Genomic DNA, 15659 nt, shown 5'->3' with positions numbered 1-15659 from the left:
TTATAGTTCCATGGTCTGGGAGTGTTACTAAGAGAATTTTGTTGTTGGTGAATGTGCCACTGCAGGAATTCAGTATCTCAGTTATTAAAACCGTTTCATAATTAAGATACTGGCCTATATTACCAACATGAAAACTTTATAAGGAAACGGTTATCTAAAACTGCTTAATTCAAGCCTGGGTAGCTCAGTGGGTTAAATATCTGCCTTCCGCTCAGGTCCTGATCCCAGAGTCCTAGGATGGAGCCCCATATCCAGCTCCATGCTCAGTGGAGAGCCTGCTTCTTCCTCTCCCCTGCCCCCACTCATGCCCTCTCTGGGGCTTGCTCTTTCTCTCAAATAAATAAAATCTTTAAAAAAAAAAAAAAACCTTCATAGTTAATTCATAGTCTTTTTCCTCTCTTTTCTGTGTGATCAAGTATATCTGTGATGATAAGAAAAAGCACCCACTTAAATGTATTTTTATTACTCTATAATCATATCTTTTTTTTAATTTTTTTTTTTTTTTTTTTTTTATGATAGGCACACAGTGAGAGAGAGAGAGAGAGGCAGAGACACAGGCAGAGGGAGAAGCAGGCTCCATGCACCGGAAGCCCGACGTGGGATTCGATCCCGGGTCTCCAGGATCGCGCCCTGGGCCAAAGGCAGGCGCCAAACCGCTGCGCCACCCAGGGATCCCTCTATAATCATATCTTTACTTACATCATTTAATATTCCCAAAATAATTCTGCCCAGGAGGATAATACCGTCATTTGTATTTCTGAGACCTTGTCAATAATGAAACAATAATTAAGTATATTCACGCAATTCGACAACCTGGACAATAGTAACTGAAGGAATGCGCCCACCCACGGTTTGCTCCCTCTCCGTCCCTAAACGTCTCCCTGGGGAGAACTCTCTTCCCAGCCTGCGGACAAGAGCAGGAAAATAGGTTTTGAAGCTGCGTAAGCTTCCGCGTCCTCAGGACAGAACGCTGCGCCCCTGCCTCGCGGCCCTGCCGTTGAAGTCAGCGCGGCTCGGAGCGGGAGCCGCTTCCACCCCAGAAGGCCGGGCAGGGACGGCCGGGACCCGCGCCCCTCCCACCCGCACCACACGCGATCAGAGCTTAAGGTCGGCTCCCGGGAGCAGTCGGCCGCGGAGCCCCAGCACCCGGGAAGTCCGAGCCGCCCTCCAGGTCCACAGCTAGGAAATCACTACGGCCAGTCCCCGCGCCGCCGGCCACGTCGGCGGGCGCGGGCCCCGCGGTTCCGGGCAGGGGGCTGGGGGCTGGGGGCTGGGAGCGGGGCCGGCGGGGCCGGCGGGGGCGGGGCCGGCGGGGCCGGGGGCGGGGCGCACCCTGGCCCGCCCCCCTGCGCCCTTGCCGCACCTGCCCCCTCCCCCCGCCCCTCTCCCCGCTGCATCCTTGCCCCCCCGCCGCGGCGTCTGACGTCCCGCGCGTCGGCCGCGCGGAGCTGCGCCTGGAGCCAGGCGGGCGGCAGGCGGGGTAAGGCCGGCGGGGCGCCGGGAGCCACGGCCTCGCGGCGGGGAGGGCTCCGGGCCGCGCGGGGTCGCGGGGTCGCGCCGCTCCCTGCGCGGTTGGGCCTCGGGCGCCGGCCGGAGCCGCGGCGCGTTCGCGGAGCGGGGGCCCCTGGGCGCGGGCGGCCGCGGGGGGGCGTTAGGGGCCGGCGGCGCCAGGGCGGCGGGAGCTCGCGGGCCGCGACGCGCAGGCCGCCGGGTCGGCTCGGCCGGGTCCCCGCGGAGGGGAGAGGAGGGGAGGGGAGGGGCCGGCGGCCGCGGGCGGGCTCGTCCCCCGGGCCCCCGCCCAGCCCCGGTTCTCGCGCGGCGGCAAAGTAAACTAAGTGTTTCTTTATCTAGGTGTGAGGAGAAAGAAATGACGCTGCAGTGGGTGGCAGTCGCAACCTTTCTTTATGCTGAAATAGGACTTATTTTAATCTTCTGTCTGCCTTTTATTCCTCCTCAGAGGTAGGCAACCCCCACGTGGCTCGGGGAGGTGTGCGTGCCCGCGAGCGCTGCCCCCTAGCGCCGCCCCCTAGCGCTGCCCCCTAGCGCCGCCCCCTGGCCGGCTGCCCCGCGGCGCCCGCGGCGTGGGGACGGGCCCGACGCCTCGGAGTTCCGGACGCTGCGTGTTTGAAAGTGCTCTGGAAACTCACAATTTCAGGGACTGTCTACTACTACTAAAGGATCACTGGATATAAAACTTACTATTATACGTACCAACGCATTAACGTGGTTTCCCCTCCCTCCTGGAAGGAGGCCCCAGGTCTTCTGGGTTCTGTTGATTACAGAGACGGTAAAGCAGTGGTTCTCCTTTTTTTTTTTTTTTTCTTTCTTTTTGGTTCTGCTTTTACTATCTGTTGTCATCAGACGTGTTGATTACCCGGAATTGGAAAAGGAAACTAAAAAAAAGGGGGAAATGGATAAAGGATGTTAACCGCACGCCCCGGTGCAGAAATGTTTCACTGAGGCAGTGGAACAACAATGTAGAAAGTGAAGCCAGTAAATTATTCTCAGTGTTGTTCTTATGTAACCCAGAGATGGTTGCATTAATGTCTAATGCCAATTTTACGAATTAATTTTAATTTTACTAATTTAACTAATTAATACCCCTCCCCTCTCCCCCACACACAGTGAATATATGTTGAAAACGCTGAGTATGGAAAGTGCTCAGCACCACAACCATACATTACCATTAATTCTTTAGTAAAGGCCTTCAAAGGTTTTTGGGTGTTTTTTTTTAGATTTTATTTATTTATGATAGACATAGAGAGGCAGAGACACAAGCAGAGGGAGAAGCAGGCTCCATGCAGGGAGCCCGACGTGGGACTCGATTCCCTGTCTCCAGAGTCAGGCCCTGGGCCGAAGGCAGCGCCAATCCTCTGAGCCACCCGGGCTGCCCTTTCAAAGGTCTTTAAGTACAGTCCTCAGTATTTACATTGAAGCATTGGCTCACTTTCCCCCTGTACTATCCTCCTATGGCTCAATTTGGGGGCCGTGGGGGGTGGGGCGGGTGGTTAGTATAGTGGACACACGATGTTGCATGAGTTTCAGATGTAGAAGTGCCTGATTCAGCTTCTCTGTAGTTATGCTGTGCTCACCACAAGTGTAGCTGCCATTTCTGGGGAGTTCAGTTTTAGATCTAGAAAGTTGATAGTAGGAATGGTGAAATACACTTTTAATAAAACTTTTGCAACACCTTTGTTTATTATGCCCATGGCGTAAGAGAAAATTTCTCATAAATGAGATCCCATGAGGAAGAGACTCAATGAAAGTTTTTACTCTGGCTCAGGGTCCAGGCGATCTTTAATCTCTGAAGTTGCTTCTTAACCTGCCTAGATTACTACTCATTTCTGTCCTTGTCTAACAGCTATGCCATCACTTTTTTCTTCCTTACTGAAAAAAAAAAAAAAATTGAATCATACTACAAGGAGCATTAGAGATCATTTTATCCAACCCACTCATTCAATAGGGAAAATAGTCTAAGGTCATCTAGCTCATCCATGGCAGACTCCAGACAGGTAACTGGCTTTGAGGTGCTTTTTCTACTCTAATGAGCATCCTGTTCATTTGTTTCAAATTTGTTTAATACCCTGTTTGCTTTCTGATAGTAGTTGCAACAAGAGACTCCTATATTCAAGAGAAGGAAAGATATAAATATCTATTTTATAAACATCTGATTTATAAATAAGGCTTAAGAATTTGCAAATATGTATATATATTTTGTAGATTTTGGATCTTTTTCTTCCTGCCAAATATAATTTTTCACTATACAATTCAAGAAGCTCTTTAATAGATGTGTATATAAGTACCCCGATTATATACATGCTCATGTATGAATACACATAAGAAAATATGGGATGTATGCACACAGTTCATTTAAAATATGTCCTTATGTTTATATCCACATCTTTTTATCTTTTATACTATGTATTACCATACTCGTCAAAGAAAAGGCTTCAATCTTTATTTAATTTGGCCATTATTTACTCCTATAACACAATAATGTAAAGATGCATAGTTAGAAGTCAGGCTGCCTGGATGTATGTCCTAACTCTGCATGACCTTGGGCAAATTATTTACAATCTCTGGACATTTTCCCCATTTGTAAAATAGAGGTAATACTAGTACCCACCTCATACAGTGGTTGTGGTAATTAAATGAGCTAAAATACGTAAAAGTGCTTAGAACCGTAGTATAGAAATGACTCAATATAACAACTATTCTCATTTCTTCCTTTGAACTGAGTATTACTAGAAACTGCTAGTTGTTCCCTATAGGAAGTCTCTTTTGTGTTCCCTTTTACACTGACCCTTGACATGTGAATTTGCATTGGGACTTAGATGAGGGTATTACCACTTATGTTTTCTATCTAAAAACACAAAATTTTTGTGATGAAAAAATTGAATAGCATCTCTGGAATTGGAAGCATAGAGGCAAAAGAACCTCATTCATCTACATCAATCTCCCTCTCCTCACCAACTTCAAGTTATTACTTGGGGTTGTTTTCCAAACTTAATAATTTGTCACAGTCTTAAAGTAAAACTTTTCTTTTGAAATTGTGTTTGAAGTTAATTTAGGTGCTTTGGACTCCATAAATCTGTTATTCATTTAAAATGCCCTTGTACTGGGGCGCCTGGTGGCTCAGTCCAACCCTTCATTTCGGCTCAGGCCAGGATCTCAGGGTCTTTAGATTGAGCCTGGGCATGGATCCTACTTGAGATTGTCTCCTCCATCTGCCCCTCCTGCTCACATGCACATGCTCTCTAAAAAAAATAAGTAAAATAAAATGAAATACCATTGTACAAAGTTTGTTATCTTTCCAATTGTATGGTGGATTGCTTTGTCATTCTTTGTTATTTATAATCCATGCTTTCTTACCTCTGTGTCTTTATACTCCTTAATCTGTCTAAACTATCTTTTTCCCCATTTCGTTTCCTCTATGTTCACACTTTGATATGGGTGGCAATTACATGAGTATATGCATACATAAAAATTCATCAATCTATTTAAGATCTTTATGTATGTAATGTCCCAATGATATTTATCTGCGGTAAAGATGGAAAAATTATTTTACTTGGGGTAAATGTTAGAGGTGTGTTATGTAAAAATAAATAGTGCACAGTTAGACCCCCTACACCTGAAATGTTGCTGATTATTAGGCCAGTAGAAGTCTTTGTTATTTCTGTGTTATTACACTGATTAGCAAAAAGATATAAAGTGAGAACTTCTATCAGCAATATAACATATTATTATAAGAATTCACACATATTTACTTTAAAAGTGATTTTTGCTATAGAATGTTTAAGCCAACAGACAGAAGATATCAGAATTATCACTAAACTTGGAAGAGTTGTTCTTGATTTCATGAGATATTATGTCATATCAGAAAATTACCATTTCTCTGATATGACATAAAAATTAAATTTCTGTAATTTTTTTTCATTCACTTAACCCAAATGTTAATTGGATATTTGCAATGCATTTCAAAATCTTTTGATTTTTTTACAGCTAATGTAATTGTATTATTTTACAGATGGCAGAAGATTTTTTCATTTAATGTCTGGGGTAAAATTGCAACTTTCTGGAACAAGGCTTTCCTTACTATTATAATCCTATTGATTGTTCTATTTCTAGGTAAGTACTGGATTTCCCTTTTCATTAGGCTTAACTCTATGGTGTTTTTATTAATGAATTCACTGGGTTTTTAATTAACTAAGTTGATGCCATCCTGGGATAAGTACCATATATGCCACTGTTTTATGAGAAAATGTTTCCCATGTTCCATACCACCATCCTCTGAAATGAATTTCTTTTTATAAAACTGGGAACAGCTGGTGCAAGAAGGTATGAGGAAGGTATGATTGTGTCAGGATGTGAATGTGTTCATGCCTCATATCAAAATGTCAATATTTGTCTTGTGGTATGCTATTGTTATCAAGTATATCTCCAGCCATAAGAAGTAACACTAACCAAGTTAATCACAATAAGAAAAATGAGTCCCAACTCTGCCACCAGCTAAACTAAATGCCTTTTGAGTTTGGTTTACCCATTTGCAAAACAAAGGGAGAAAACTGGACTGGAAAAAGGAAAGGCAAACATTTCTGTAGCTCCTACTGGCTAAACTATGGTGATCCCTTTTTTTTTTTTTTTTTTTTTTAATTTTTTTTTTTTAAGTAATCTGTACTACACCCAACGTGGGGCTCAGACTCGTGACCCCAAGATGAAGAGTCACTACTACTACTACTGACTGAGCCAGCCAGGCACCCCTGTAATATTGTGATTTTTTTTTTTTATTGTGATCTTTTAACTCTAAAATTATCGCAAGACTTTCTACTGAAAAACTGACACAAATCCAAAGAAAGAAGGAAAAATTAGTCCAAAGTTTTTTTGGTTACATATATCAGAAACCAACTGAAGTTCACTTGAGCAAGAAAGGGGAACTTCTAATAAAATACAGAATTGTTTTAGAGCAGCTCAGGGAAGGAAGGAAGCCAAATTCCAGGGAGGGACTATTCCTAGGAACTGATGTGTTGTTTTCTCATCCTTGAATTACTCCATAGGTCTACTTCATTCTTCCTTATCTCTCTGGAACCTGATACTCTTTTCTCAAGGCAGAAAGTGGGCACCAAATAACTGCCAAATATCATTACTCCAGCCACATATATGCAACGGTCAATTAGCCATTTCTGAATCCCAGTTCCAATGATAAGTGAGCCAGCTAGTGCCAGGTATACAATCGTTGGTAAGCTATGGCCAGGGGTAGGAGTCACAAAGCAGAACCATGACCACTGGCTAGGCCAAGTGGGTAATTAATTTTCAGAGATGAGGGACATCATGGATGTTAATGCAGGGAGCTTTGACCTTGGATGGTAAAGGAAGGCAAGTAGGTACCAACTCTTTAAGCTTCAGTGTTTCCATCTCAGAATAGGGAAATCACACCTACTTCACTGAGGTATTGAAAGATTTTTTTTTTTTTTTAAGTTTTATTTATTTATTCATGAGAGACACAGAGAGGCAGAGACACAGGCAGAGGGAGAAGCAGGCTCCATGCAGAGAGCCCGACGCAGGACTTGATCCTGGGTCTCCAGGATCACACCCTGGGCTGAAGGCGGCACTAAACCGCTAAGCCACCCATGCTGCCCAGGTGTTGGAAGATTTAAATGTAGTACTGAATGTACACAGTCTAGTGTTCTTGTCCGCCAGAATGATGATGGTGGAAATTATGTAAAACTAGTAGATTACTCAAGTTCCATTTGTATTTTCCTTTTAAATTTATTTCATTTTTCTTGATGGTTGTTTCTCTAATAAGGTAATCATGACAAGGTGCTAATGTTCCTAGAGCCATTACTAACTGAATGTGTGTGCATGTGTGTGTTTTAAGGGGTGGGAATAGGCAGAAAGGAAGCAGGAAACCCAGAAATGTGTTTAGTGTCAGCAGAAATGCATCTTAGGAACTTGAAAGGTTACACAAGTGATCCAAAAAATAGGCTGTCTTCAGATGGTTTCTAGAAAATTGACTATACATCACACCCTGCCCATATGGTTGCCCTGGTTTCATTTTTCAGACATAGTTTTCCTGCTTTTAGACAGGTGATTTTATTCTCCAGGTAGGTTTGTATGATCATTTACATTTATAAACTTCTTTCATATTACGGATTAATCTTCTGCATTTCTGCATAATGAATCCAGAAATATTATTTTCATTTAAAAGCCAAAGAAGCTAAATAGCAAGCATAATGATCCTTCATACTACTATACGGTTTCTCTGGCCTATAAATACTATTTTGTGTGAGATTTTTTTAGTTGTTTTCTAGAGGTTGGTATGCTCTTACTACATTATTGTGGCATTCTGAGAAATGTCAAAGAGGAAATAGCCATTAAGATCAAGAAAACGTTTTAAAGATAATTTAAAAGACCAGAGCACCTGTGTGGCTCAGTCTGTTAAGCATCTGACTTAGGCCCAGGTCATAATCTCAGGGTCCTGGGATAGAGCTCTGTGTCAGGTTTTGCACGCCCCCGTCCCTCCCCCTGCTTGTGCTTGCTCTTGTCTCAAATAAAATCTTTTTTTATTTTTATTTTTTTTAAGATTTTATTTATTAATTAATGAGAGACACAGGCAGAGGGAGGAGAAACAGGCTGCATGCAGGACCCCGATGAGGGACTCAATCCCGGAACCCCGGGATCACGTCCTGAGCCAAAGGCAGATGCTCAACTGCTGAGCCACCCAGGCATCCCAATAAAATCTTTTTTTTTTTAATAAAAAAGAATTTTATAGGGCAGCCCCGGTGGCGCAGTGGTTTAGCGCCACCTGCGGCCCAGGGCGTGATCCTGGCGACCCTGGATCGAGTCCCACATCAGGCTCTCGGTATGATGCCTGCTTCTCCCTCTGCCTGTGTCTCTGCCTCTCTCTCTGACTCTATGAATAAATAAATAAAATCTTTAAAAAAAAAAAGACTTTAAAAAAAAAAAGACTTTTATATACCTCTATACAAATAAATTTGAATACCTAGATGAAATGGATAATTTTGTAGAGAACTATAACTTATCAGATGAATTCTAGTAAATATAGAAAATTTAAGCATACCAGTTTTCCATTTCCATTTAAGCATACCAGTTTTCCATTGAAGAATTACAGAAAGTTTTTTTAAAGCTATCCCATTCAGAAAGAATAAAACCAAATAGTTTTTCTTTTCTTTTTTTTAAGATTTTATTTATTTATTTATGACAGAGAGAGAGAGAGAGAGAGGCAGAGACACAGGCAGAGGGAGAAGCAGGCTCCATGCAGGGAGCCCGACGTGGGACTCGATCCCAGGTCTCCAGGATCATACTCCAGGCTGAAGGCGGCACCAAACCGCTGAGCTACCCAGGCTGCCCCCAAATAGTTTTTCAAGAAATTCTACCTCTCTCAAAACATAGAGATTACTAATGCTGCTTAAACTGTTCTGGAATTTAAAGAAAGAAAACTTTAAATTTTAAGAAGCTAGAAAAGTAAACTCTCTAATTGAAAATAAACCAAAACAGGGGATCCCTGGGTGGCTCAGTGGTTCAGCACCTGCCTTTAGCCCAGGGCGTGATCCTGGAGACCCAGGATCGAGTCCCGCGTCGGGATCCCTGCATGGAGCCTGCTTCTCCCTCTGCCTGTGTCTCTGCCTCTCTCTCTCTCCCTCTCTTTTTGTATCTCATGAATAAATAAATAAAATCCTTAAAAAAAAAAGAAGAAAAAACCAAAACATATTAAACCAAATACTATATAAGACTGGCAACATACAACAAAGAGAAAAAAACGTTCATAGCAGCATTAGTCATGATAGCCAAAAGATAAAAACAGTCCAAATGTCCTCAGAAACCAAATGTGCTATATCTTTTTTGTTTGTTTTTGTTTTGCAAATGTGGTAGATCTGTACAATGGAATATTATTCAGCCATAAAAAACAATGGCATACTGCTACAAAGTACAACACAGATGAACCTGGAAAACATTATGCTAAGTAAAGGAAACCAGACACACAAAAAAACACGTAGCAAATGATTGCTTTTGTATAGAATGTCCAGAATAGGCAAATCCATGGACAGAGAAAGTAGATTGGTGATTGTTGGGAGATGGGGCAAGAAGGGTGGAATGGTTATGGGGTTTTCCAAGGGGTTAATGAAAATATTCAGAAATTAGTGGTTGGTTACACAACTTTGTGAATATACTCAAAAGCTGCTGAATTATTCATTTGAAAGGTGTAAATTTTAGGGTAAGTTACAACCAAATAAAGCATCTATTAGAAATAAAATAGAGTCACCTGGATGGCTCAGTTGGTTGGGTGTATGCCTTCAGCTCAGGTCATGATCTCATGGGTCCTAGGATCAAGCCTCCAGTGTTGGGCTCCCTGCTCAGTGGGGAGTCTGCTTCCCCATCCCACTCTGCCCCTCCCCACCAACCCATTTATGCTCACTTTCACAAGCTCTCAGGCACATGCTCTCTCTCAAATATTTTTTTAAATAAAATAAAAATAAAGTAAAATAGTTTAAGTGACCTCAGTTTTCTAACTGGAACCTCTTTGCTATGGCAGTAACTCTTTGCTAAGAATGCTGATGGCTACATAAAAGAAGCAGTCTGACTTGTTTGCCCCATTGGTCTTTGAGACACCTAAGGCAAATAACTTATCTAGGACCTAAAAGAATCCAGTGACTTAAGAGGGCACTAAATATAGATATGAATAAGCTGAATTCTATTTTTCACTGGAAAAAAATAGATCCTGAGACTTAACAATTAAATTCATCAAAAGTGCAGCTCATTGGATGTTTCCAGTAGCAGATGCCATCCACGTGCCCATTGGGGGAACATATGCCCCTGTGGGTCAAGTCTCATTTAACCTTTGCCAGTGGAAATGTCAGTGTAACCAAATATTTCTGAAATCTCAGTAAAGTCATATTAATATTAGTAGTATTAATAATTATATTTTAATAGTGTATTAATATTACTTTAACAGTATTTAATAATTACTATAATAATTTGATGATATTAAAGGAATAATAGATACAATAAAATGCTTATACAGTAAGGAAAATAGAATAGTCTCTTGGAATTGATTGGAATGGGAGATGACCTATATGCTACTGTCAGTAGGTTGGTTTTTGTATTAGGGGTAAAAAGTGAAGTATAATCGTTTGCAATGTAGCTAGAGATAAGAGACAATAAGTCCTAGATAAAGAGTAAAAAAAAAAATTCCAGTTCCAGTCAAAGTTGCCCACTAGCATCCACTTACAGAGCCTCACTTTTGAGTATGGTGCCTTCCCAGAGATAGTAGAGGAAAAGACAAAAGGAGAGCTTATATCAGAAGTCCATTTTTTAAAAGTTCAGTTCTAAAACTGCTTTCCACTTTAATAATAATTTTATGTTATTAAAAGCCAAAATCAATGTTTTCTTCTGTAATAGATGCCGTGAGAGAAGTAAGGAAATACTCCTCTATACCTGCCATTGAAAAAGGCTTAACCACCAGACCTGGAGCCTATGAACATGCACAGATGAAACTTTTTAGGTCTCAAAGAAATCTTTACATTTCTGGATTTTCATTATTTTTTTGGCTGTAAGTTTTTTAAAAAGCACAATTTTACATGAGTTACATTTCCATTCCTTGTTTTTCCTACCTATCCTATAGATTTTTTTTCTATATTGTTTGGTATACTGACATCTTCATAAAAGAATGCAGATGATATACCCAAATAACATAATTGTCATTATGCCTTCTAGGTTTGCTAGGTCCACAAGGCCTTGCATGCTGTGGCCCCTGCTTCTCTCTGAAGCCTGGTCTCATACTGTTCTCTGACATTTACACCACAGTCTACCCACACTGAGCTTCACTGCTCACGCCTTCATTCTTGCAAGGAATCTTTATTGAGTTCCTTTTGTGTAGCTAACTCCTTCCTACTTCAGGGTCTTCACACTTGCTTTAACATCTGCCAAAACATTCCCCTCTTTTCCTGGATAACTTTGTACTTATCCTTCAGCCCTTTTCACAGAGAATCCTTTTGTGACCATCACTTCCCCCCTCCCAAAGTAGGGATCTCCGTTGTATGTTTCCACCAAATGTATCTGTGTGTGTGTGTGTGTGTGTGTGTGTGTATTTTAGTATCATTCAAGGTTGCAATTAAATACTGATTTAATTCTTTGTCTCTCCAAACAGAAACTAAACTCCTGAAAGACTTTAATCTCATTTCCTTCTGTGTCCCCAGTACCCAGCACAGTGTTCAACACTTAGCAATTCCTAACACTTAGCCAAGGAAATACCCATTGAATGAATATTTGAAGATACGAATTTCTATTCCTAACAATGGAAGTTACCCATAAACCGATGTGAATGAGCAGTTTTTAAGCTTGGCCAGCCTCACACAATGCTCTTTAAATAGCAAATGCTGAGAAAGGTGGGGGGTGGACTAAAAAAACAAAAATGACTTCTTACTGTCCCTACCACACTCTCTAAAATTATGTTTCTCTTCCTTCTGGCCAAAGGCCTCTAAAAAGAGAGGATAATTAATTAACAAGTACTGCTGAACTTATTCTCCAAATGCTAGTCATATAACAAAGATTCCAAAGCAACGAGACATAGGTTAGATTTTGACAGGAAGGCTTAGATTTAAAAAAATAGAAACAAACAAACGTATGTCCTCTCTAAACATTATCTCCCTCCACCATACCTATACCTAAAGGGAAATCATTTGACAGTGACTGTTTATTTTCAATCACAGTTTCTAATGATTAGTTATACCATAAATACTTTGATTTGTTGTTACTGTTGTTGTTTAGAGTGTTGAGACGTCTGGTTACCCTTATTACTCAATTGGCTAAAGAACTGTCAAACAAAGGAGTCCTCAAAACTCAAGCAGAAAATACTAATGAGGCTGCCAAAAAATTCATGGAAGAGAATGAAAGACTAAAACAGGTATTTAAATTTGTTTTCTAAAAGTGTGTGTAAATGTTGTCAGTTTTCCCAAGGTATATTATTTTTGAGTATCAAAAAGAACATTTTTTCTGATATGTAAGCAAAAAATGACCATAAGTAACAGTACTGTTCTATGAAATGATTGTTTCAAAAGTGTCTTGTTCTCCTTTAGATTTATTTGTTCTCTGTTTCACTCCATAGTATATTAATGCCATTGAACCTATTTACTAAGATTAAGAGAAAAAAACAGTATTCTGGGAATATGGATTTTAATTCCTTCATTACCATTAATTTTACTTTATAACCTAAAGCAAATCTTTAGAAGTTTCTATGTTTCCATTTTCTTTTCAGTTAAATTATTTCTTATAATAATTTATTAAGCCTGGATTTTAAATTCTTTTCTTTTAAATATTCATTCTGTAGGAAGCAGAGGAAAGTAGTTAATGCTAGATTGATGACTGCACAAAAAATTTTAAATCTTTAATTTCGCCATGCTGCTGATTCTCCTTTAAGAACCCTAAGCTATAATTCCCCTGCCATTCAGGCAAAGTGTATGTTAAGAGCTGATATTTTCCCTATTAAATAAAAAGAACAGGGATCCCTGGGTGGTGCAGCGGTTTGGCGCCTGCCTTTGGCCCAGGGCGTGATCCTGGAGACCCGGGATCGAATCCCACGTCGGGCTCCCGGTGCATGGAGCCTGCTTCTCCCTCTGCCTGTGTCTCTGCCTCTCTCTCTCTCTCTCTGTTACTATCATAAATAAATAAATTAAATTAAATTAAAAAAAAATAAATAAATAAAAAATAAATAAATAAAAAGAACAGATGAGAAAATGATAGCTACAAAATGATTTGGGGTATTTTTTTTCTTCAGTGTAAAATTTAGTAATTAGATGTCAGAGCTTGGATATTTGCAGTTCATATTAAGCCTCTTAAGTTTTGCTAATTCTACCTCCTAGAAGAAAATGTCAATGGAACCATTCAGAAGTGAAACAAAGTTTCTTAAAAGAGCATTCCTAAAATAATACAACAAAATGATTTCCCTATTATAAATTCCTGAAGCACAAATAATCAATTGAATATTATATCAAATTATATTTATGTAAAAAGTATCAGGTTTAACAATAGAGATTAAAAAATTTATCCTAGACCTAGAGCCTAGCCTCTTATAGAAAGAACTATAAGCACTATCTTATATCTGTTCTAAATGAATTAGCCAATACATAATAGAAGGCTTTCCAGAACCTTTCAAATAAGGCAAAACTCAACACATACAAAAAAATGTGTTCAGTGGTTTAGTATAATGGTCACCTATTCAGAACCTATGTTTTATTTCTAATGATGTCTGCCTTGTTTTCCACTGCAGCGAAAAGGTAAAGAAAGGACTTTTCTCCATATAAAAAAGCACTCAAACATTTCTTTGAGGGGATTGTAAACACCAACTTTTAAGGAAACTTTTAGAGAATCAGCACCACTTTGTTTTTTACTTTGTTTTGTTCTATTTTGAAAAGGCACTGATCCATAAATGTCATGTAAATTTCCCTTTGTAGTAAATACAGGTCTGGAAAATCAAGCTCTTGATATTTCCATATTCAAAAATAGGCAATAAATCATCTTTGCTTTTTTGGAATGTCTTAGTAATGAAATCAGCCTTATTTTGTACCTCAATATTACTTGCTTCATTTTCTATCCTTTAATCTTACATCAAAATGGTAAAAGTAAAAAAAACAAAACCCTCAAAGCTTTGATTAATATATAACAGCTGAACTCAAAAGCACAGAGCCTCATATTTGTAAACTTACTATGTACCTATCTTGATTTAAAATTATGCCCATCCATGATGAGATGAGCACTGAGATGAGCAACATACTATATGTTGGCAAATTGAATTTAAATGAATAAAAAATAAATAAAATTATGCCTATCATGTTAGAGTAATGAGTTCTAACTACTAAGAGAGCACTGCTTTTTTCTTCTTTATTTTTTAGTTGTTTTCCTTTTACTCATCAGCTTTAAGAAAATGGAAAGTGTTTTGGTTTTTTTTAATTTTTTTAAATTTTTATTTATTTATGATAGTCACAGAGAGAGAGAGAGGCAGAGACACAGGCAGAGGAAGAAGCAGGCTCCATGCACCGGGAGCCCAATGTGGGATTCGATCCCGGGTCTCCAGGATCACGCCCCGGGCCAAGGGCAGGCGCCAAACCACTGCGCCACCCAGGGATCCCTGGAAAGTGTTTTTATCAAATTTTGGTACAATTATTTTTTTCGTATACACTATATTTAGCATACTTAAATTAGTCTTGTCCTTCAAAAAAAGCACCTTCCTCAAAATATTTTTAGAACTTTTCTTTTACAATTGTTTCCACAAGTTACCATTGCAGGGAAATTTATTTCATGACCACTGATTCTTTGATTCCCCAGCAATTTCTCCCCTTTTTTTCATTTTTGTTTTTGTTTTCCTCCCCTTTGATTCCATCCTGTCCTGGTTCCCTGCTTCCTGTATATCTGTGACCTCATTGGCCCCAGATCGTGAGAGACGCGTAGATACACTGAGCTAAAACCAGTATGCTGTAAGGAGAAAGTTTGTGAGCTGCACACAAATACTGTCAGTGCCCAAAGTGGACCTAATTGACAAAGAAAAGCCAGAGGTCAGAATATCAAATATGACTTCTGTTTTAGACATTTCATGTAGATTTTGAAGTATTATCTAAGGAAAGATAAAATTGCTGAAACAACTCTTTATTCTGTACCAGAGATACCATATCTAAGCAGTTTTATCCTTAGATCCAAGAGACTTAGGTGCTAGTCCTAACTCTATCAGTAATTAGCATTGTGACCTGGGGCAAGTCACCTCACATGTTCTCAACTGTTATAAATAATAGCTAGCTAACACTATGCTAGGTACTGCTTCAGATCCGTCACAGTAAAGTATTAACTTTTAATTCTTGCGACAGCACGATGAGATTGGTACTGCTATTATCTTATTTTATATACGGGGGAATGGAAGCGCAAAAGGTTAAGTGACTTGCACAGAACCATTCAATTAATGACAGAACTAAAATTTGAATCCCAGCAGCCTGGCTTTAGTATCCACACTCTTAACCACATTGTTTCATGCCCTGTGTATGCTGTCTTATAAGATGATGTATAGATGGTACCTGGTACCCCTTTCTGTTCTGATATTCAGGTGATGAAATAATTAGGAAAGACCAATTAACTTTTAATTTAACTGCTTTAAAATA

The 15659-nt window shown here is 39.9% G+C and overlaps 1 protein-coding gene across 3 annotated transcripts in view; it reads left to right on the top strand.

Moving 5' to 3' along the window:
- The first annotated feature begins 964 nt into the window (after window positions 1–964).
- The window catches only part of BCAP29 (B cell receptor associated protein 29), a 52655-nt gene continuing 37960 nt past the window's right edge, over window positions 965–15659 (top strand). Inside the window, exons 1-5 of one of the 3 annotated variants that reach the window (XM_025449371.3) lie at window positions 965–1171; window positions 1852–1959; window positions 5528–5628; window positions 10918–11068; window positions 12286–12421. In XM_025449371.3, the coding sequence (XP_025305156.1) occupies window positions 1868–1959; window positions 5528–5628; window positions 10918–11068; window positions 12286–12421 (480 nt within the window). In that variant the 5' untranslated portion in view covers window positions 965–1171; window positions 1852–1867. Of the gene's footprint in view, window positions 1172–1357; window positions 1481–1688; window positions 1712–1851; window positions 1960–5527; window positions 5629–10917; window positions 11069–12285; window positions 12422–15659 lie in introns of those variants that run through there. The other 2 variants (XM_025449372.3, XM_025449374.2) reach the window with 2 other exon arrangements.

This window comes from Canis lupus, chromosome 18, assembly GCF_003254725.2.
Source record: "Canis lupus dingo isolate Sandy chromosome 18, ASM325472v2, whole genome shotgun sequence".
NCBI lineage: Eukaryota > Metazoa > Chordata > Mammalia > Carnivora > Canidae > Canis > Canis lupus.
The sequence above is the reverse complement of the archived record's forward strand: the minus strand, read 5'-3'. Positions and strand labels throughout refer to the sequence as shown.